Here is a 25325-nt window from a genome sequence, read left to right on the forward strand (position 1 = left end):
AATCCATCCCAACATAATTTTTACGATTAAATTCGTAATTAACAAAAGCAGTTTTAGGTTAACATCATTCACCGAAGGAACAATGTCTTCCAGCATTTAACTTACTAGTTTCACTGTCGAAATACAATGTCAAAACATCGACATTTTATCATTAATTTAACCAATTCTTGAATTTTCTAAATCAATATCTATTTTTAAGGTCGGGCCCTGATGATTTTAATATAATTATTACTGGGGTTTCTATTCGTTTCAGATTCTTTTAACTAAGTGTGTGGGGTTTTTTTAAAGAATTCATTTTCAAAAAAGGTGTGACAGGTATATATCGAATTACTTTTAACTTAAATCGACAAAGCTTCTTAATATACCTTAAAGCTGAACACCGCTCGTAAATAGGCACTGTCCGCCATATTTCTCTTTAATCACTGCTGTCCCTACAACCCTTATATAAGGGACAGACCTCTAAACAGTTCAAAGTAATTTGCTGTAGAGGTCTCACCTGTGTGGACGTACATTTTGCCTCGCCGTGTTACCCGGTCGCGATGAAATTATCAAATTTTACGCACTTTTTGAAGCCAGGAGAATACTATCATCAAATAAATTGGTCAATGCATTATTTACGAACAGAAAATGAACATAAGATAAGAAAAAAATGCATAAAATCTAAATACCACGAAAGGAATACTACATGTCGGCCTCGTCAGGTGTGCAATCGAGTGTAACGAAATCGAAGGGTTTATATACCAGGTATCTGTGTGACGGTGCCTATTTACGAGCGGTGTTCAGCTTTAAATTGTTTGTTTTTTATCAAACAGCCTATGTGATATGCTATGTCAGGAGCGCTTCTTGCAACTTGATCTCAAATACCTGTGCAGTTGGTGTTGTAATATATATTTAAAAGAAAATGGCGTTCAGTCACGGATTGCGTTGGTGTGTCTTGTGGATAATCCTTGTCTCTGCCATAAACGTACATCGAACAACGGTAAGATAACAATACATCACAGAGAAGAGTTGTCAAAGCATTCATTTCAGAAGTTTATTACTTTGTACGTGTTGAAGATGTTAATGTTCAATTGCTATCTTGATTTGTTTATTAGCTACCTAAATAAACTGAAGTATTAGATATGGTACCTTCATCCTCTCCCTTGCAAGATGACATTTATTTTTTTTATTTTTATGATCACCTATATAAATGGTTATAAATTAATGTGAATTCTACATTGTTTGACTTTAATAGATTTTTTAAATGGTTGCTATATACTGCAAAAAAGTATCGCCATTCAAGTTCTGGATACTGCATTGTTCACAATAGTAAATAGATATCAGGTTTATCATGTTTCTGCATGACGTTGATGAAATTTTTTTAGCAAAGGTAATAATATTAGATTTAAAAGTTTTAAATGCATATAATGATATACTTTCGTTATTTGACAGCAACGAAAAAATGAAATCCTACAATTTTTTATGTATCGTTTGTTATGAAAACCTACTGGCAGCTTTCCAAACATTTTCAGTGAATCCAGTATAAATAACAATACAGTCTGTATGGTTTTCATACTTTTAATTCAATTTTTCTTGCAGTAAAAAATCTGTAAATAATAAATTGTGTAAGCTTTTATTAAGTACATGCATTTAAAACAAATAACTAAGTTTTAAAAAACTGGTATATTTATTTTGATATTTAAAACCATTTTACATTAATGTTATTATTTCGAAGGTTAAAACCTAGTTCCAATATTACACAGACCATTCCACGTTCCTGCAGTTTAAGCTGTATTATGTCCATAGTCTCTCCCAAGATATTTTTGCCGCATATTTTCTTAAATTATTCGAATAATATAAATATCTTTTGATTCAGACAATGTTCATTCAATATTATGAAAAACTCCCAAGATTTCCCTTTTGAAATGCCCCCCTCTGGCTTGTCAGGTTTCGATACATAGATAAAAATAGAAAATCTACGGGATTTTGCATTGCATCAGCCATAATTAAGCCCGAATGATAACGTTGAAAAATGGTGCGAGGTATTCCGGTTGACTTCCGAATGGAGAAAAGATGTCATCATTCCCCATAATGTATCTCTGTAGGAAAGCAGTTTTCGTTCCTGTGAATTTTTACAAGGAAAAAATAATAATGATGTGTGCATGAAGTTATCTTGGAAATTTTCCCTTTCATCGATTTTAATTGCACTTCTTTTACAGGTATGTGTATTTTTATCAAAAATCGTCCAAATGTGAAGCATAAATATCTTAGGACAGACTTTAGTTGAATTTCTTGCATATTTTGTAATTGTTAAATGACTGCATCTCCCTGCAGCCTTGTTCACTCTCGCTTTTAAGCAGTAAAACAAAACCAAACCCGTAATTATAGAAATGCTTTTTCCTATGTTAATCGAATAACACCAATTCGGGAAGATATCTGCCTCTACTTGATGTTTGGCCTGTCGCATTCATTGAATTTTGGAATAGTCTTTTCCTCTTATCATTCTACTAAATTCCAAAAAAAAAATACAATCGAAAACGTGAAAACATGACGAAAAAAATGATGAATGAAGATTTTTTGCGTAAGAAAATGTTTCCGTTTCCCCGTTTCATTTTAATTTTTTCAATTCTGTTTATCTTTGTACTCTTAATTGGTTTTTGATAACAAACTTTTTTAAAATGCTTGTCAAATTTGATGGAATCAAACATGAAATTTGGGAATATCAATTGGGATTATTAATTACGTAATAGACATGGTTTTGAAATCGACATGGAATTAAAGTCGCGTTTGATCATTGTTTATAATTAATCAATTTTGGAATATAGTTTTTTCCCTTCTAACTCGGAAGTTAATTTGGTATACCACATTTTTTATATGTTATTATTACTGGGGGTTTTTTTTTTGGAAGATAAATAAAAAATATATCTATTGTATTGATGTATTCACAATACTATGATTACATTTTTATATAAGTTTTACCTATACGCCACCATTTGCATTAAAATATTTTGTCTTGTAGTCGGTAGATTTTGTTCTTGTTTGGAAATATTATGAAGAATACAGTGGGGTTTTTTACTGAAAATACTTAACAGAATTCTTCTCAATTATATTTGAAACTAAAAAATATACCCAAGATTAGCCTTGAATCATTCATTTTTCTTCATTTAAGACAGAGTAGAATGAAGATATTTTTTTTTATTCTTTGGTCAAATAAAAATAACTGTTGTTATCAAAGACTTTGACTTAGGTGTTAATCTATACATCATACAGGTCCTGGCACGAAAAATCGCTCACAAAGTGGAACTTTGTCCTAAGAACACAAAAGAATGGCAAATAGCTTCCAGAAGGCTGAACTGCACAAATGATATATCAAATACAAAAAACAGATACCACTGCCTACCTGCCAACGATTTATCAACACTAGTGGAGTTCTGCTATGATGAGACCAGACTTGGAGTTGTAAAAGGTATCTAATTAGTTTTGCCAATGGATTGATTACATGTATTAGTGGCATGCCAGTATCGTATCAAAAATCAAACTCCAGTATTAATGGAAACAATGTTAAAGTCATACTGTAAAACAACTTTTATTCGCGTACGAAAATTTTTTGCATGCCTCACGAGAGCTCATAGTCGCAGATATTTCTGGCATATTGTTGTAAAAAAAAAAACCAGATGTGTATAATTCTTGGTTGCGAAAATTGGTCGGCGCAAACCAGTTCATCTCAGATAGATCGCGAAATAAAGTCGTCGCGAATAACGGTTTACAGTATATCACCTTCATGTACCTATGTTGTTTTATTACTGTTCGTTATATACAACTACTGAATTTTAAAAGGGGTTAATTATAACATATCTGGTTTCCTGGTCAGTTACATGTATTGATCGACAGAGGCAACTTTGTCTTTTGACGATAGTTAATTTGATTAATTTGAATATAGAATGATCTTTCAAATATGACTCACGATTACTTTTTGTGCGAAAGGCTCTATAACGACTCACTTTGGAATACTTTTCAGTTTCACTTTAGGAGGTTGTATGGTCAACGACAAATCACCCATCTGATATACAGTTATTTTTAAAGAATAATTTCTTTGGCTGTAAACTATTATTAATGAAAAAAAAATATTTTATCTTTAGAGTTACAATGTTTTTCTACATTTTTATACAGAATTGTTCTTCACAAGGCCATCTAACCCTCTGAAGTTGCCCCTTCAGCAAATGATCATTTCATCATATATCTCTCAGCTTACATAACTTTATTTACTCTTCAATTATTCTACTTCATATAGTATAACAAAGAAATGTGAATTGCAGTTTTTCTTTTACATTTCATTATTATTTTGTCTTTTTAAGACTATGATTCGTATTGTGTTTTTTCCACAATACAATCTTGAAAACAGTATTTTTACTTTCTGAACTTTAATCCTAACATGTCTTGTTATTTCTCATGGTGTCTATTTTTTCAGAAGACTTGATAAAATATTTGATATAATATTTGATATCCCATAACATTTTATTTGCTTGGTGAACGTCATTTTAATAGGACTTTTCCATATCCACTGAAAGTTATCTATATACTGGAAGTGTGTTGTAGTGTATCATCTTTGATAATAGCGCTGTGTTGAGTTTAACGTATTTTATTGACTATAAGGATGTCAAAACGATTCGACAGAAGTTCTTAGATATTCCTCTTCTTATTACATACATTGTACTTTACAATGCCATACAGTTATCATGTATAACAATTATGGTATATTTAGTAAAACAGAAATAAAATACTTGTTTTAAATGATGTAATACTGTGTATATTAAATAGAATTAAGTTGAATAAGAAAATTATGCAAATACATTTTATTAATTTAGTTAAATCTTCCACACTTCTGTATGAATATAAACAGCTTTAAAAATTTTCACATTTTCATCATCAGACAAAGATTTATCACACCAATGTAGTACATCTACAATTCTACATCATTTATATTCAAAAAGTTCAACAATAAAAGATTACACAAAAGGAATTGTCTTACTAATGAATATTTTTTACACACGAAAAACAAATGATAAACTACATCGCTGTCTGTACATGTGGTTGTATAATTTCTATGTAATAATAAGTTTATTATTTATGTATGTAGGCGATACTTTTCAAATAGGAAATCAATCTTACTTTACAATCGATGGAATCTAAGAAAAGGCATTTTATCAGAGAAGCTTTGCTTGTAAGGCAGGATAAACAATACTGCGAAATGAGTTTGCATTAGGACGGAATTACGTTGCTATCGCTATCGCTTTCAACCTATGCGTTTTGTCATTTTAAAATGTTTATGAATGATAAATCATCAAATCAGCGACCATACATCATCCTGATTAAATGAACTGAACATAAGGAAAATTATGTTGACATGCTTGTCGAACAAGCAAATGGTAAAATCTTTTGTGATCATTTTAGTATGAAAATAAAAGAAAATTCAATTAAATAAATATTGTTTTCCTTTTGCGAGCACAACTAGGTAAAAAAATGCATATCTGTTGAAATGTGGTCAATGATTTAACAATCAAGAGCAGTGGCGTAGATTTCAACGTCAATATACTAGCCGAACTGAAACTGATCGGAATATTCCACAGATAAAGTTCAGAATGATTTTCCAAGACGAAAGTCTCCATAATTACTGAGCAAAGTTAAGTTTTTATTGATTTTTCAATTTTCTCTGTCGTCAAGACAATTTATTTCACGATAACTAAAATACATATAAAAATTACATTCACTGGTCAAATGACAATATGGAAATTTTAAAATCAAAAATTTTTGAAAACTTCAATCAAGGTATATTTTGTGTAAACAAACATTTTAGAGATAATTTACACCAAGGCTTAATGTACATTTCACATTTTCGCACCATTTCTTGCTTATATTTGATTTGTGCTTGGTATTTCAGTGGGTGGCGCCTCCGTGCTTTATATGTCACTTCTAAAAAAAAAAAAAAAAAGATAATAAACCCTTATCACGGTACTGTATTCCATTGATAATGTTAGAGGTCTGGGGTCTGATTAATCAAAAGAAAAGAAAACATACATAATTGCTTTCGTGCTTCTTAATCACTTTAGGGTCATGCATGCTATATGTACAAAGAATCAATTATTTGGATGATTATAACTGCAGTGGATTTAGATACGGCTGTCCAGACAAAATGTATTTCAGTGATGAAAGTTATCTATGTAAGTAAAATTTTATATACATGTACATATAATATATACATGTAGTTTATGTTTAAAATTGTTAAAACTTAATTGATGGAATTGATTTAAATTTTTCACTATTTTTAAGTTCCAAGATGTTCAGAAATTATTCCCGAAAGACTTTGCTTCGTTGCCGAATCATCTTGCAAAGGAAATGCAAGGTAAGACATTTTAAAGTTTTACTCATTGGGTGTTTAGGATGTGTACGTGTGGGAGTGCGTGTGTGCAAACTGGTGTGAACTCTTCCGAATTTTTAAAGCAGTACAAGTTAATGCTTTTGTGTTACTGTATAAATTAAGCTTTTCCGCTATAAATTGTGTATAACCATTTATTGTAGACCTGAAGCATGCTAACACTCAACATGGTCAGCACCCATAAAACCAATCCATATTTTCTAACATGCCATATTGAACTCTAAATAATAAAAATAAAACACCAAATCAGATTCACAACAGATTTATTCATTTTCATGTATTGTAATCCACCCCCCTCTGTGGCATTATTTGGTCTTGGCTTCAAGACAATGAGTAAAATATGTGTAAATAAAGTATTTGTAAATTACATCATAATTTTACAATGGAAATGCCATTAGTCATTGACACCAAATGGGTATGGTCAAAAACACATCATTGTCTAAAAAATTCAACAATTTTCAAACAACCAACTGTGCAAATTTATTCTTTCCGGTTAACGGCAAAGAAAATATTTGCAACATAAAAAATTAGCAAATGGCTCAAAAAGAATATTACAACTTCAACAATTGCAATCAATATAAATGCAAAACACCAACTTGGTCAACTAAGATTCCGCTAAACGGCAATTCGAGCCAAAAATTGTTCAACTTCAAATTGTCATTATCAAATAATTTCAACTGCACATCAATTGTGCACAAGTAGATCGGGAACAACACGCACATTCAATCCTAAACCGGATGATCTAGCTGCTGCTAACCTAACATCATTCATGTACTTTAAGAGATCTAAGGCTTTAGTAGGATGACCCTCCAAATAAATGCTTGCAAATATGATAAAAGCATCTGTCCATTGTTGAATATTAGTAATATTTTTTGCATTTTGTTCGCCGTTCACCATTACAAGTGATTGTTTTTGAGGCTCATTGGAATTAACAAACATTTTTGCCAAATCTACGTACTGACCGTTAATTATCTTGTTCTTCAACTCTTGAGAAACATTTAAACCTAAAACGTTGTTATAGCTAACAATCATTTGAGGAATATCATTGTGTTCAGTAAAATTTTGAACTGTACCTGATTCCGGGCAATGTTTTGTGTTTCCAAGCACATGGTCAACCTCCGGGGATTTCTCCACTGTCACCGAAGTGTCCGTGTTGACAGATTGCCCCCTCTTTTCTTTTGACTGCTGGTGATTTTTCGTCGGACCTTCTCTCCGCTCAGCAATCCGTTTGCTCTTCTTTACTTTCGGCATGATGTGCGCACGCTAACGTCAGGCCAACAGAAATCCACCAACATCGACTTAATCCTTTATTTTTTTCGACTATCGACGTAAATATTGTCACTGTAAATTGTTACTCGAACCAGTTTCAATAATCTCGCACGATATTTTGTACAAAAGATTCACTAATTTGAAAATATTTTTCTCACAACTTTTTCATGTGCATCCCGGTTGCTGCCTTTTTCAAAAAGGAAGTTTGTTAAACGTAAACCAAAACTGTACAAATTTCCGGAATAAAATATTCCGGAATAATCAAAAAACTTAGCTTCACTCTAAAATAAATTGATTTATTTTTTTAATTAATAAATCTTAATATGTAAAGTACTCATAATCATTTAATGTAATGTCATATATGTTACACTGAAATTTATATTTTCATTTGAATACTGGCAAATAAACAATACAATTCAATAAGGAAATGTAAGTTAAATTATATAATTGAACTAAATAAATTAATTCACAGAAAATCAATTTAAATTCTTATTAATTTATTAATCGTATCTGAACACATCGTGAATTTAAATATAATCTTCAGCACGTGATGTCTCGAGCTTATCTTAGAAGGTAACAGGATTTTCGACGATCTGTTGGCGATGGACGTGCATCAAAATCAACGTAAAAGATGTACATATGTGTTTTGTGTGAAACATTCGAGGTAGTAAAATTAGCGTACGCATTCTTTTCGAAATACATGTAATAAAAAGAGAAATTAAAACCTTTGAATTTAAAAACTTAAAAACAGCTTGATGAACTGATGCTCGGAAGTATTCAGAAACATTTATTATAACTTCTTAAACAAAAGACGTCTCCCAATATTTTTCAAAAAGTTAAAAGAATCTTGCAAGTTTGCTTTAACTACATGATAGAAGAACAGGTGTTATGATATCTTATTACGAATCATCCATACCCCTTGACTAATACTAGTTTGATAGTGTATCACATTATGGAATTTTAGTTGCAAAGTCAAGGGCATTTAATATGACATCAGACTACCAACCCGCAACTTCGAACACGACAGGGACGTTTTGGGTATTTTATTGCTCACATATTTTGCAAATTATGATTTTGTTCTGTCTTTTCACAATTGTATACATACTAGAATACACCGCCATTTATCAATTAGTGATTGGTTGAGAAAAAAACTCAAAGGTGATTGGTTGAAAAAAAACATTTCAAAGGTGTGGAGCCCTTAAAGCTATCACTAAACAGTACAACATGTATTTTGTTATGCTCCACCATATACAAAAAAGATCAGCTCGTGCATCTTTTATCGTTTCTTCTTTTGTCCGTATGTCTGGCCATAACACTCTAGGTTTTGCTAAGTTTCAACATAAGAAACTTTTCAAAATAGTGTAAATTACAATAAAAGATATCACTTAAATTGTACATCCCATAGCAAATCCGTGTTTATTTGTGACCTTAAGGTGGAATAACACATCGCAACAGAATGGCTGACCTCTGATCGAAATGACTTTTTGTTTTATTCAAAGGATTTAAACTATTCCATAGTCGAGTGGATAACGTGTCGGACTTTTGATCCTGACATCCCACGTTCGATTCCTGCAGGAGCTTTTGTTGTTACTTACTGAATTGAATTTTTTGGATATTCATTTTTATCCCCAATTTGCAAATGTTTCGCTTATTTGACATATGTATAGTTTATTTTCATTATATCTTTCATAATCTAATAACATACTGTTAATTTGAGTGACTTTTTCGATGTGGGTTTTTCCACCTCTAGTTTGTTTTTCAACTTTGTTACAATAAAGTTGTTGTAGAACGAGGGTCAATAAAAAAAAAGACATCGACAATTTTGCTGTCTATCATATGTTTTTTTTATGAACGTAATAACGAACACATTGATTTACTTATGACCAACATTTATTTCATGGATATTTAATGTTTGATTCCCCTTGATGGAACAAGAGGTATTTATGTTACCCGATTTTAAAATCAACATGTTTTTTCACCAAGAATCACGTTAATGTCCAAAACATGACGTCAAGATGACGCAAGTAAAGTTTGTTATAGTATAGTTTAGTAGATTACCCTATCTATGTATCACGCGTCTCTTGGGCCATTCACACTGCACAATTCTTTCAACCAAATATTTACTGTTATTTTATTTTATTTCGGGCTGTTTGGTGGCCAAAACAGTTTTCACCTCCCTCATAATGTATTATATTTTAAAGGGTCATGGTCACGACTTTGGTCAAATTTTATTTGTCTGTTTTTATTACAGTGTATTTATAATGCCTTAAACCCCTGTCACACCGGAGCTGCGTCCTCACGGTGACCCCTTGTGCGTCCTAAAATAATGTAAAATGCCAAGGTAAAGGCCCTGTCAAACCAAGCTGGGTCCCCAGGGCGTGTTCACGGCGTTGTAAAACTCATGGAATCGCCGTAGGTTCGCAGGGAAAATTCAGAAAAAGTACAGTTTTATTTGAAGATTTTACAAGTGGAGATGTCACGGCGACCGAGGCGTTCTTACGGAGCTCCCACGGCGTGTAACTGCGTTTCCACGGAGTTCTTCTTGGCGATTAACTGCGCTCTCGCTGAGTCTCCGCCGAGCGCTCATGACGTGCTAGGAGTTTTTACCGAGCGTCCACGGCGTGCTCTGCGCTTACAAGACGGTCTTTACTTCTTCGTAGGTTAATATTAACTTGTACAATTGTATGGGAAACAAATAAGGATTTACAACTAGTAAATAAATGATTTAAAACTGTTTTGATTTCATGAAAATGTACATTGTAATTTAAACATAGTTACTTCTAAACAATATGTGAAGGACTAGGATTAAACTCTTAGTGTACAAAAAAGATCCGTTATCAGTTGTTAGAAAACATTGAAAAGATATGAAAACATTAGAACCAAATGGCATGAATTCAATCTACGTCCATTGATAGGTCTTGGAATATTAGCAAATGCTACTTTTTACATAGTCATCTACATCCAGTTTGATGATTATTACATCGCTTGCTATTGTACCACAGCCATTTTTCGAGTTTTCGTGATCTTGATGACAACGCACTAGAAACGCCGTGGGAGCGCGGTATAAAAGGTAGAAGAAACGTCATGAGTTGTCACAAGATTTAATTTCATTTAAAACAATTAGAAAGAGAGTATTTTTTGAAGATTTGTTATCACATTTTACAATCAACCTTCACTAATGTGCAGATAGAAAGTACATTTCTATACATATACCATTAACTGCGGGAAATTGGGGTCTTTTAATGTTTATTCTTTATGTTTTTCAATAATAATAAATGTAGTTTTCACCCAATACTTATAATGTAACTGTACGGTGTACTTTACGTTCTGAATTAAGCATTATTGTAAAATAGAGATTACTTAAAACTGTATGATTCATTAATTATTGATTAACATTTTTATAGCATGCATTTATTTCATGTTAGGAAGAGAACTACAACTCTATCGAAAAAATATTGAAGACTCATCAACATGTTTTACTGTTCTGTGTATCAGAATAACTATTTCTATGTGGGAAAATGATAATACGTTTTTATCATTAAATAATTAAACCCCTTTACGTAGTTTGCCAAATTAAGCCTGTAAGTTTTAAAAGTCAGGAAGCCAGTGGTCTTTGAACAACAATTTAAACAATTTGGACGTTTGAGTCGTTGAAAGAGTCAAGTCGAATATATGTACATGTATAAAGATACATTTCCTCTGTAGAAAATAATAATAACAAAGAAAGAGGTGTGGAAACTGCTACTTGAACTTTTGTACTGTTAATGCTCGCATAAAACGAGTGTTGTCTGTTGTACTTGATAAAGTTAACATATATCTTGTTACATGATTTAGGCGTTGATTTGATAAGTGTCCTTCTTCCCTTTTACAAACTTATACCCTATAAATTCGAAAGCCCATTATTTTTACTTTCAGTGGAAACCTTCAAACATCTCATCCTGCATCTACAGAACCAAGCAAAAGAAAAGACAATGCACTCGCTTGGTCAATATCGTTAGCAATAGCGTTGCTCCTTGTTGTCATAGTAATTGTTATTATCTGTAACTGGAAAAAAGGAGCTTGTCAAAACCGGCTAGAAACATTTTGTGCAAATTCATCTGAATCGCCTACAACTGCTAGGAGCCAAAGTTCAGGTTCTTTATTGTTAGATAATTTTAGTTTCAACATGTTTTAATAATTATTATGTATAAAAATACATCAGAACATATATAAGATGCATTTACTAAATCTTTATTGCATAGGTTAAAATATTTCAAACAATTTGAAAACCTAACCGTACAGTTGTATGATTTTACAGGTGTCGCCAACGAGGAAATACCCTTTTTGGCAATTGGTATGTGTCATTCCTAATACAAGATCGGCTCGAGATTTTTTGAATTCATAAATTGCATTTTATGTTCTATTGTCGAAACGAACAGTAATTTTTTTTGGAAAACTTTTATTTTCACCTTTATTTGAGAACTAGTTCAATTAAAATTGACTATATATATATATATATATATATATATATATATATATATATATATATATATATATATATATATATATATACAAGAGCAATGAATATGCTGATATTTTCTTGACAAAATCACAAGCCTCTGGAAGTGTAACTGCATCGAATGAAAGTAAACGAGAAGACATGCATTCAATATCAGACCAAACTATGTCAGGTAAAATTTCTTTGTTCAAATCATACAAAGTATGATAGAATATGTTTGTTCATTTTTGTATCCTCTTTCACCCCCGATGATCGAAGACAAAGTTTTTAATCAAAGTTCAATTAGAGCATAATTCATATGTCATTTAAAAAGTGTCATATATTTCATCATTAGGGGTATATGTTTAAAAACCCAGGTAGTTTTTGAAGACCTACTTGGGTTTTGCACAAATATGTTAATTTTGAAAAGTACATTATGTATATAACTTTTCTTCCAAGTCTCTCGTTCTACGACGTTCGCGAACTAAAACTACGGAAAATGTTTAACAAATACATTTTCTTGAAAATTTTAAAGTATGTTGATCGAGATCGATTGTATCTTTACAAAGTGTATTTTCAAACATGGTATTAAAATAATTTCTTTTAAATTGTAAAACACTGCATTTTTAAGAATGCAAAAAAACAACAACAAAAACAACAAAAAACCACGCGCAATGAAAGCCAAAATCGGTCATTTTAAATGCAGAGTATTAAATACCTGTTTATTATTTCTGATAAAAAAGAAGACAAACAATCGACATCGAATAAAGATGAACGAAGATTTGATTCACAAACCAAGTCGGGTAAAAGAAATAAGTATTATAATCATATATTATATCGAAAAGCATCTTTTTGGGTAATTTTTTGGTGAAAGTTTTTTTCCATTCAATCCATTATATTTTTTGAAAAAATATGATTCATATCCTTTATTTTCTCAAGACAGAAAAAACGACGTGTATCTTATTTTGATTATATCGAAATCTATATTTGAACTGTTCACTTGATTTTTGTGCAATTTAGAGTTTTGTCAATCAAACAATAACTTGTAACTTGTGTTCCTTTCATAGTAATGACCTGAAATTTGGACATAACCATCACACGTGTAAAGAATTTGTGCACATAAAATCCCAAGGTCATATCAAAAGGTCTAAGGTCAAAATATAATGACACCATCTTGGATTTTTGTTAATTTTCAGTTAAACCTTAATTAATCTAAACCCCACCGGCAAATTTCCATCATTTTGATATATCTTAATAATGGGGTCATGACAATCATACTGTAAAAATTTAAAACTTTTACAGAGATCTTTAAAAGTTTTGTCTTTAGGATACTAGTATTTCACATGCCCCATCCTTACATTAGATTATTTCAGAATTTACTTTAGGTTAGCAGTCATAAAATATTTCTATGTCTTCAAGTAACAAAAAGGTTTTCTGTATAAATGGCAGCACAGACTTTATTTTTTTTAATACATTAAAAAGGAACCTACTGGCAATTTAAATTCGAGCAATGATTATTTCATTTTACACTCTGCTAAAAGGAGATTGAAATGGTAGGCTTGAGGCGATTCGGGCAAAATTGTGAGGTCAGATTTCTTTCATATTTTGAAAATTAACATCTCTCATTCCAATAAGCAAAATATAGAATTTTTAGAAAAATTGAATTATAGAAAAATGTTGGCTCATATTTTGTGTGCTACTTCAAGGAGTTTATAACATTACTGTCATTGATGTATCTCGTGGAATTTTTGAATAAAGAATAAATAAACACTTTCATTTTTTCACTTTCAGTACATGCATCCCCCAGGGAGAGGGGGTATTTATTCCGCTTACATTGTCAATGATGCTAAGATCGTGTATTTTTTTATTACACATAATTGATAATTTATATCGTTCTACATTTATAAATATCGGAATAGTAATGCTTCTAGTGTCATCTTATATAAGAATTGTCTAATTTAAGACATGAACAACGTGATTCTAATTTGTAAACAAACTGTTATTCCATCGTGTTTTCAATGCTAATTTTTCCCGCACTCATGCGCAGTGGCGTTATAAATGGCGGATCACATTAATATCCATCGGACGTAGAAACGTTTAGAGACTAATAACTAAAGACAGAACATGTTTTATGGGCCTAGAGTTTGTGAATCGTCTAATTATAAGAAACACGATGTATATTTTTACTCAAACTCGTCAAAAATGTGACTCCAAATACGCCACATATACCTTAAATTTAATAGCAATGGAATCTACATTATAAATACTAAATATAGTAAACAGACTCACAAAATATTAACCTAACTTACGGGGCAAACTCTTTTTTAAACTTCTTATTTTCTGTGTTATGGCATAATTTTCAAAGTAGTATATTTCTAAATCACACTGCAAATTGAAAATTAGCAGAACTAGAGGTTCTTGGAACAAAATGATACCCCCGCTAAGAAAAAAATTATAACTTAAATATTTTACTATAATAGAAAATGATGGATGCTTTCTAGTTAACCGTTCATGTTCTATTGATAGCAACTGCTCTATTTTTTGTTTATGCTAATATGAGTACATAAACCAAATTTTATTCTTTAAATTCCATTTTATTTTAACTTACTTTTAATGCATGAACACATTTGCACCCTTATGATAACAAACACGATTGGAATCAAACGATAATCCACAGGTCAAACAGCCATTATATATATTGAATTTTTGGTATACCGATTTGGTATACAATTTTTTTTTCGAAAGTTTTTTCCACGATTTTTTCATCAGTACAAGACATGACACAAACAGGAATTAACCATTTTTATAAACAGTGACCTTAAACTTGTCCAATGACCTCGGGTCAAGTACATGGCACACCCTCGGGTCATAAGCAATCTTTGCGTGAAATAAGAACTTCTTATGTATCTGCATAAAAAGATATAAACCAGACACAAATTTTTCACTTTCCCTGTCAGTGACGATCTACATGTACCTTGCCCAAATGACCTTGGGTGAAGGTCATGACACATCCTCAGGTCAAAAGCAATCTTTGTGTAAAGTTAAGAAGTTCCAATGCTTATGTATTAAATTATATGGACCGGACCCGAATTTTGCACAGACAGACGGACAGACAGACAGACGGACTGACTGACAAGGTGATTCCTACATACCCCCATACTTCGTTTGCGGGGGGGGGGGGGGTATAATAAAGCTAAAATAGCTAACAGTGAATGATGACAAACAAGGATGAGAAAGGCCCCTTTTTTTACATGTACTTATATGCAAAAAACATGTATTAATTCTTTAATATATATATATATATATATATATATATATATATATATATATATATATATATATATATATATATGTTATATCAACAGTTGTTTTAGATCTTCTTGAGAAATGCATATCCAATATACGGTATGACTATAAATCATCCTGTTACAAAAGAGGCTTTACAGTTTACAGTTTTACAAAGAATATTTGAAGAAAAATTTGAAAATCTGCTTATACAGGATTTACTAGAATTCTGTTTCATTGTCCATAAATGTTTTATTTGACTCCACGTGCCTTTTGTTTCCTACATTATCAATAATACTACTCATCCTCGTTTGTAAACCAATCGCTTTAGCGAATCAAAAAATTGTACAGTTTCTGATCCTTTCAATGCACAAAGTCGCTTGACATAAAGAGCGGAAAGCCAAAGGCTCACACGAGCTTATCTGATCAAAATTTGTCCGTTGTCTGTCGTCGTCGTAAACTTTTCAGATTGTTATCTTCTTCTCCAGAACCACTGGGCCAATTTTAACCAAACTTTGCACAAAGCATTATTAGGTGAATGGGATTCAAGTTTGTTCAAACAAAGTGCCACGTTCTCATAAAAGGGACGATACTCTTGAACTATTGAAAATTTATTGGTATTTTTCAAAACTCTTCTCTGAAATCATTCGGTCAGAACCTGACCCTTGTTTGAAAACATCCCCAAGTAGTGTAGATTCAAGTTTGTTCAAATCATGATCCCCGGGGTCACGGTGGGCCACAATGGGGATGGAATTTTTACATAGGAATATACAGAGAAAATCTTTAAAAATCTTATTGAAAAGCAATTGCCTAGAAAAGCTTTAACTTCAATGGTGTAGATTCAAGTTAATTGAAATCATAAAACCCCGGTGTAGGGTAGGGCCACAATAGGGGTCAAATGTTTACAGAGGAATATAAAGAGAAGAATCTTTAAAAGTCTTCTTTCTAAAACCATTTCACCAGAAAAAAATGAAACTTGTGTGGGAGCATCCTCGGGTAGTGTTAATTTAAATTTGTTCAAATCATCATCCCCAGAGGTAGGTTAGGGTCACAACAGGGGTGGGGTCAAATTTGTACATAGAAATGTATAGAGAAAATCTTCCCGTATGTCCCTTTTTAGACTTCCGGTCTATATACTTCCGGTTTACACATGCATAAAACAAAATATTAAAAGGACCTTTGTATCTATTTTATTTTTTGATTATGAACTATGAAATTTTTGATGAAGATACTTCATAGTTTGATATACAAAATTGTAAGCGACAGCTTTTTTCCATCTCTTGCTGTTTTCGAGTTATTAGACTTCAAACTTTGAAAAAAAAGGGGATGAAAAAATAAAAAATTGAAATAACCACCAAATTTGTAAATTGAGGAATGGGAAATGTCAAAACTGTCATAATTATCATATATTCAAAGTTTCGTTTGAAACCATTAAGAACTTCCGGTTTTATAAGTTGATTAAAAATCGTCTATGGGTGTTTTAATGTTAAACTGAATTCACGCGTGTCACGTTTTCTCAAACAGTTTTCAACTATATATTTTCATATTTAATTTTTATAATGAAGGACCAAATACGCAGACCGGAAAAGGTTTTGGGATTAAAAGTTTGAAAAATTAGGGATCTAGTGGGGTTAAAGTTGAAAACAGCCCTTTAGCTGTATCTTTTTTATTTTTCATCCGATTTTTAAAATCTTTTCGGTTTTTAGTTTTGAGTAAGGAGTACAATTTAAAGATTATGGTCCGTAGGATCACTTTTTAACATCTTGTAGGAGTTTTATGGGCGTGTATATTGAAACTTTTTAAAAGTTGAAAAAATGATTTAAAAAGAGTTATCTCGCTTTGCTCAAAGAATGTAGATCGTAAATACTCTAGGCATACCAAGTTTTCTATACGAGAAATGAATACTTACTTTTTTATGATTTTTTTGGAAATATTCTTTTAGAAATTAAAAATATATTTAATTTTAAAGTTCTGAAGTTATCTTTTTAGTGACATTGCATTACTTATAAGTTTATATTTCGGAACTGATTATACCAAGGCGGTGAAGAATTTGTAAATAAAAGAATAAGAAATGATTTTACCTGACATTTTCAGTCAAAAAGGGGAAAGAGATGTCGAAAAGCCCTTACTTTTTGTTGAAGACAAAAAAAGATTAGTAATTTGTTATTTTTATTATAACATGTACCTGTCCTGTTTTGTACATGTTCTGCATTTGAGGTGAAACTTGATAAAGAAAGAAAGAAAGAAAGAAAGAAAGAAAGATAGATAGATGGATAAATAGATAGATAGATAGATAGATAGATAGATAGATAGATAGATAGACAGACAGACAGACAGACAGACAGACAGACAGACAGACAGACAGACAGACAGACAGATAGATAGATAGATAGATAGATAGATAGATAGATAGATAGATAGATAGATAGATAGATAGATAGATAGATAGATAGAAAGATTTAAATAGACAGCTAGATTAAAATCCCTCCTAATGATATACACTCTATTCCTCGGGCTACAGAAAACTAATGAGTATATATATTGAACTTAATTTAAGAATTGGAATATTTCAGTGCATTTCGTTGAGTTATTTTTCGTTAAACAAACTTCGCTGGCGGAGTTTTTACCTCTGAACGATTTGAATGATCAAATACAACATCTAACACTTAAGAGAGATTAAGGTGGACTTGTTATATTTTAATTGTGATTTCCGTAGGGAAAATCTGATTATTAAAATGGAGTATCAAATCTGTCTTGCAGGCTAATTGTTCATATATTCAAGGTGTGAATATTGCTTGGATTTTGATTATTGATAAAAAATACCAGCTGTTGTACTTCGTCGTTTTCGGGCAAAATAGTGCATATGGTGTACTTGCAAAAAATACCAGCTGATAGACTTAGTCATTTTGGGCTTAATATTGCAGATAAGGCAACCCTACCGTCCGGATAAGTCCTACAGTTTTTAAGATGAAAAAAAAATTGTTTTGCATATCAATTGTACATATATCAGAGATATGCATATTACTTGTATTTTGGTTTTTCCTAATAAATGCAAATAATACCAACTGTTAAACTTAGTTATTTTTTGCGTATATAGGGTACCCCAATTGTCTAGATAACTCCATCTACAGTTAGAAAAAAATTTTTTTTGGGGGGGAGGGGGGTTGTTTTTGGTGGGTTTTTTTTTTGGTCAGTTATACATACATCAGATATGTACGTATTCAAGAATTTTGATCTTTAGTAATTTATGCGGAAAATAACAGCTGTCGAACTAAGTCATTTTATTGCATAATATTGCATGTAGGGTACCCCTATTGTACGGATAACTCCTCCTTCAGTTTTCAACATAAGATCTTTTTTTATTTTGCAGATCAATTGTTTCAATATCAAGGTTTCATATTACTTTGGTTTTAATTTTTGATTAAACATGTGAAAAATACAAGCTGTTGAACTTTTTTCATTTCTTCACATAATGTTGCATATAGAGTTCCCCATTTGTCCTCCTACAGTTTTCAAGATAAACTTTTTTTGTCATTTTGCAGTCATATATATATATATATATATATATATATATATATATATATATATATATATATATATATATATATATATATATATATATATATATGAAATATGTGTAGAGTGCTTGATTAAAAGAAAACCCAGTTTGCTGTCACATTGACAGCTTTTCCTTGTTACGTTTTAGGTTACATCTATTACATTACCGTGTATTGCCATTGTCATTGCTCTGAAAATGAAATGATTAATTTATTTGTGTAAGTATTTATTATATCTCATACTATGTCCTCTCTGTATTTAAGTTTGCTTTGCAGGTGATTTTACAAAGTTAACACAAAATGCCACATATTTTTGAATAATTTGTAGAATTTCAAAATTAATTCAAATATAAATATATTATTCTCATTTTAGGTAATAGGTGATGAATGTAGATATTATAATTATATATATAAATTCAAATGAGCAAATATATTGGTAGTATGTAAAAGAACAATATTAAAAATTTAAGACAGAAATAGAAGTAGTGCTCGAAGATTCCGATCCCAATCTAGATGTTTGAAATTTCCTTGTAATAAAAAGTGTATATATCTTTAGAAAAGTCTCGAATTTCTTTAACTAAAGATGATATCATTTTAAATTTAAAAATGTTAACCCCTAATGTAGAGTTGTGGATTTTTATCATTACCTAATAAATTAGAATTGCAAGTTGTTTTTCAGTCTTGAATCTTTTGATTTAAATATAGCTGTGTATCATTATCTAAATGCATGTCTGTCTACCAGTCTGACGATAACAGCCACTGACAGAACATTTAGATGTACATGTATCCATTACAAGCTTAAAAAGGCATCTGTAAAATTATAGATTGTTAAAATATGGCAATGTTCATGTGGGCTTAATGAGACCTTGTAGGTGTTATAGACGCCTTCTTAAGCTTGTAATGAATACATCTTTTGAGGGTCTTCTTCAAATTCCTAGTGTTTATTGTTTATGAGCAAAATCAAAGATACAAATCATTGAAATGAACCCAAACCCCTGGGAACCATCTCGTGATATCCCTACAGGCTAAACTGAGGACGGAAAATATTAGCCCTATTGGTCCCTTACCCTCGGCTGGATTTTGTTTGATGCACTTCAAAGATAAGGAATATAATCGTCCACATTTTACCCCTATATCATTGTGAAATGTTAAAAAATTACAAAGTTCGGGTGAGCTAATTGGACACTTGTAGGTGTCATAACTTCATGACTGAGGCAAAATAGTTCCTGAATTCGCCTTTAATTGGGGGGGGGGGGGGGTTCCGTCCGCATCAGGCGCTGATTTCTATATGAGATGAAAACTCGAATGTTAGATGTTTGACTGCCCCTCTTTTACCTTTTCAAGTTTGGTACATATCCTTTTCTGAGTAACTAAAAAGGCCCGGGCTTGATTTTCAGGCACATGTGTAACTTCTTTGTAAACTATTTGGGTCTTATAAAGCTAGCAACCATACATCTTTAGCAGATATAAACCATTAAATTTCATTTTAAACAGACTTATTGTTTTTATTAAAAATGTTTTAATTTATTTTTTTTTGTGACTTTAATTTGTACCTTTCCATTTTCCATGTTTGAAAGTACATTTTATTAAGATAAGCGTCTATGGCATTATCAGTTTCATAACTAATGACCCATAGGCAAAGATTATTTTTTAATTGATTTCTATTATTATTCCCCCATTCCATGAAGGGAGGGCATATTGCTTTTCTGCTGTCTGTCAGTCCGTCGGTCGGTCGGTTCACCAAATTTGGTATACAGGTTTATCATAATGATATCTAGGTCAAGTTTGGTTTTGGGTACGATCAAGCATTTTTTGACAGTGTTATATGCCTTGGACGTAGAAAAATTCCAATTATTTGCTGTTTCCGTTCATTTTCTTCGCATAGGATGCACATATTGAAATGAAATTTGGTATACTGGTTTATCATAATAATTATCTAGATCAAGTTCTATTTTAGGTGCGATCGAGCAATTTTCGACAGAGCTATGTGCCGTGGACATCATACATATTTTGTTCATGTATTAATCACCTTGATATTAATTGTAATAAGCCAATAGCATTAGACGTTGCAATTGCAACCCTATATGATATTTTATCATTAAGCGGCGTTGTATCATTTACGATTGTTACAGTTCTTGATGTTTAATTTTTAAAAAATTGAGAAAAATTTGAAAGTCTTTGAATATCAAGATATATTCTTTGCTAAGTTGTCTAGAAATTTTGTATTTGATATTCTGAAGACGAGCTAAAGCTTTTGCGTGTTGGTATTGTTGCTAAGGTGAGCGATGTAGCCCCTGTTACAGTATTTACCACATATGTTTGACTTTAAGGTCAGACGACACGTTCTTCGAGCATCTTTTTGTGTCTCCTCGTAAAAAGAGTTCCAGAAAAATTGTTATTTTCGTAATGATTTTTAAAATGGTTAAAATTTACTTGTAATACTATATGGATGCCTAGATGGCCGGATGGTTAAAGACGTGGCCGCTCTCTTCTAGGAGCGAAGGTTCTAGAGGTTGTGAGTTCAAAGCCCGGCCCAATATAATGAATTTCGCTGTGCTGTATTATTTATTTATTTTTTAATTAGCAATTCAAGTGTATTTTCAAGAAGATTATTTAGGAAATTGCATTCTCAAGTATTTTGCAGAAATGCCTGTTAAGGTATCCTAATTTTTTGCAAGAAAGCTTGTCAGAGTAGTAGTAAATCATTAACAAATTCCTGGGAAATGTTATATAAAATTGAGGAACGTGTCGTCTAACGTTAACCTTAAGGAAGATAAAAAGAATACATATACTAGTAATGGATTTCGTATCTTTGACCACCGTTTTCTACAAAAGATACGCACCAAAGTTTTTCAAGATTTGTCAATTGGTTTTTGTTAGAAGCTGAACATCTATTATCGTTCTTTATGAGTAATCAATGTTATCTCAGATATTGGAAATTATTGCCACGAACGGTCCTCCATAAATTTGACTGGAATGGAAGAAAGGGGGAAATTACTATTCAGTAGGCTTTCCCGGGCCAGTTTTCGGGGGGATAATCTGGCTATAAAAGGGGGAAATGCCACTATAAGCCAGTTTCTTTTCGTAGGGGGAAATCTACTAAATAGTCATTTTTCCCTGGGAGATAAACTGCTACATGTATTAAGCCATTTTTTCGGCAGGGAAAGATGGCTAGGGGGAAGGGCATTGTACAACGAGATTAATTTGTTAAAAATCGATTTTCATCAAATTTGCATATCTTTCGCCTATTTGAGTTTTATACTACTTATGGCCCATGCTCTTTATCATAATCAAGCAATTTAATTTTCTGCTGATTTGAGAAACTATTTCGAGGCGTAGTGAGCCACCTTCATTTTATTTTCTGCTTTACCATTTTCTTTTAAATTCAGACTGGTGTTTGTTGGATTTAATTAAAGAATGGCCGGAAATCTTGATATCAAATGTTGGAAAAGAGGAGCCTGTTGATGAAGTGGCCCATATTTCGCGCGTAACATCGAACTTTATATGTCTAGACAACAAACAGTGGGTTGTAAAAATTGATCACAAAGGCAACATTTTAGGTAAACATGAACTCGGAGATTTCTGGGGAAGCGCATCATCTACAGTGGATGAAAATGGAGACTTGCTTATCATAAGACAAAACAATAAAGTGGTGAAGGTGAAGGCAAACAAAGAGGAACCTATAGAGGTGTTGTCAGTTGACCGTCGTTGGTCAATATTGAGTGTCCATTTTTCAAGATTTAGTGGAGAAATACTACTTAGAATCTATTTACAAAAATGGAATAAATATTCGACCCATATAGTAAGATATAACAAAGACAGAGAAAAGAGTTTGGAATTTGAATACCATAAGCACGACAAACTGATTGTATATCCTTTGTTTTTATCAGAGAATGTAAATCACGATATATGCATTGCAGATAATTACGATTGCCGTGTTATTGCTTTTGATAAGAAAGGTATAGAGAAATATATCTATAAAGGCCCCTTGCCAGATTATAATTTTTCTCCAACGGGTCTTTGTAACGATAAACGGGGACATGTTCTTGTGTGCAACTGTCACGAGTCAAATCCCAGCGTCCATCTGCTTAATATAAAAGGCATGTTATTGTCAATAATCATAGGTGGTAGACCGGATGTCAAAGAACCATGGGGATTGTGCGTTGATGACAATGGAAAATTTTATCTTGGTCAAAAAAAATGCGATGTGATCAAAGTATTTCAATATCTTAAGAAGAGTTAAAAAATATTTGAGTGTGCATTCTGTTGAAGATAGATTGATATAGATCTATTAGCAAGAAAACGATCTTTCTTTTAGGGGGATGTGCGGCAATCTTGTATATTTGAGGATAAGAGTGTAAACATTTCTTGAACTGGCTTGTTTCTGCCCGAAACTGGCCAAAAATATTGCCAAAAGATATAAAAGCAATAAATAAATAAATAAAGTTTGAATTTTGCCGAGGAAAAGTTTGAATTTTGCCGAGTAAAATTTATACGGTATATGCATACATATAACGACATTTTACTTATTTTTTATGTTATTAACTTGTATTTGTGTACATGTATACTTTCTATAAATGTAAACATACTTTTTGGATGTATATTATGTTTATATCGGTATTTGTGTTGTATAGAAACATGTTTTATATTTTGTTTATACTTTTCACTGTTTATTTTTTTCACTTTATTTTAATAAAAGTTTATCAATCATATGAGCATGACAAATTCTCTTTTATCATTTATTATTACAAACGTGATATTTTTATAAGTTCCTTTTTATATACATGATCCTCTATCATTACTCTAGAATAGTTTGTATTTAGGCAAATACTCTTAATGTGATTTAATATAGTTAGGCTAATATCAGTTAAACAAGTAATTATATAAAAGTTGCGTGATAAAGTGGAATAATTATGGACGGCGGAAAGGGTAAAAAAAAAGTTAATGCAAAACGAACAACTTATTTTTAAAAACATGCTTAAATACGAAACAGACCAGCTTAAAACAAAACCAACAGCCTCTTTTACAAAATCAACAGACACCGATGCAAAACCAAGAGTCATGCACTGAATAAAAGCTAGATGGCGTGCAAAGAGGTATCAGGTGATATCGTACCCAGGAGGAATCGTAACCTGGGGAAAACGTGCCCTTGAATTACAGTGAATGTTTTAATGCGTGGACCCAGAGTTTATTTTCAGGAAGAAAGGAGGGGTCCGAAGGATATTTAGGTGTGCCAGGGGTTGTGGTGGTCCGTGCCATATATTCGGTAATATTACTATGTAAAGTTATGAAATTTCGAAAAGCGTTGATTTTGTCCTAATTTTAATGCACTTTGATTTTTTTCAAAGTGCGTTGCCACAACGCACACTTAAAAAAGCACATGAAAATAGGTACTACGTGCAATGTATGTAGGAGAAGGCGAGATTTATATAAAAGAGAATTTGATTTTCTTTGACAACATTTTGCTGTTTAGAGATTGCTCTGCTCTAAAGCTAGACGGTAATCTTTTTTTTAGTAAACTATACTTGTTAATTGTATACTCATTAGATTTATGAACATTAAGAACTTTAATTGATTCTTCACTGTTTATATTAATAAATTAAAACCATCTTCCTTGATTTAGTGGTTATATTTTAGAGAAATTTCCTCATTTTTACATGAAGCTATTTTTATAACTGATTTCATTGAAGATGATACTATCTTTAATTAAATTTTTGCCACTATTTAGTGCACTCATACAGTTTACATTACTCTCTCAAGGACAGTAATTTCTTTTATATAAAGTATAAACCAAACTCCAGATTGATTCGAACTTTCTATAAAACAAGCGCGTTGTTTCTTTTTCCAAAGAGTTGGGCGGTATACCCTTTAAAGTCTGATAAGTCAAATAACAGACAGTCAACTCGCTAGACCTCAAATCAAATTGTATCATTTATCTCATCACTGTCTATTTCACATCTATTTCAAAACCAGAGTGCACTCCATTATTGAGCGTTTTGCCGTTTTGGTTTAGGTCAGGAAGATTTGCATAATATCTAGCTTTGAGAAAGTTTCCAGCAAAGAGAAAGTGCGTCTATGCTTGATAGAAAAGAAACACTAAGAAACAAAAAAACAAATCAGACTAATTACGACAAACTATTAAAAAAAGGATATTTTATAAAAATTTTATGTCTTTGATGTTTTTAAATTCTGAACTATTTATCGATTTTGATTTCTATATAACGATTGCCTTCTTAAATAAAGGTCTAAATGATAGGATATGACAAAAGAATAGGGACAATTTATCTGCTGAAAAGATGGTGCGTGTGTAATACAATTTGGTAAA

At 31.7% G+C, this 25325-nt stretch overlaps 1 protein-coding gene across 3 annotated transcripts; it reads left to right on the top strand.

Moving 5' to 3' along the window:
- Positions 1 to 369: 369 nt before the first annotated feature.
- Positions 370 to 23711, top strand: LOC136270229 (uncharacterized). Of its 3 annotated transcripts, XM_066067205.1 has the most exons (8): positions 370 to 979; positions 3250 to 3445; positions 6087 to 6197; positions 6307 to 6379; positions 11597 to 11814; positions 11979 to 12014; positions 12262 to 12351; positions 22390 to 23711. In XM_066067205.1, the coding sequence occupies exons 1-8, from the start codon at positions 902 to 904 to the stop codon at positions 23241 to 23243; spliced, it is 1656 nt and encodes a 551-aa protein (XP_065923277.1). In that variant the 5' UTR covers positions 370 to 901; the 3' UTR covers positions 23244 to 23711. The 3 variants fall into 3 exon arrangements, with proteins under 3 accessions (XP_065923277.1, XP_065923278.1, XP_065923279.1); XM_066067206.1 differs by lacking the exons at positions 12262 to 12351; positions 22390 to 23711 and having other exon boundaries at positions 11979 to 12134; XM_066067207.1 differs by lacking the exons at positions 11597 to 11814; positions 11979 to 12014; positions 12262 to 12351.
- Positions 23712 to 25325: the final 1614 nt, after the last annotated feature.

The sequence above is a fragment of the Magallana gigas genome, chromosome 7, assembly GCF_963853765.1.
Source record: "Magallana gigas chromosome 7, xbMagGiga1.1, whole genome shotgun sequence".
NCBI classification, from domain to species: domain Eukaryota; kingdom Metazoa; phylum Mollusca; class Bivalvia; order Ostreida; family Ostreidae; genus Magallana; species Magallana gigas.

What these genes read in the sequence shown, in the direction of transcription:
- LOC136270229 (XM_066067205.1), top strand. Translation starts at nt 902, where the DNA reads ATGGCGTTCAGTCACGGATTGCGTTGGTGTGTCTTGTGGATAATCCTT. An exon ending in TAAACGTACATCGAACAACG is followed by an intron (nt 980 to 3,249) that starts GTAAGATAACAA and finishes TACATCATACAG; the next exon opens with GTCCTGGCACGAAAAATCGC. An exon ending in AATACCCTTTTTGGCAATTG is followed by an intron (nt 12,015 to 12,261) that starts GTATGTGTCATT and finishes CTGATATTTTCT; the next exon opens with TGACAAAATCACAAGCCTCT.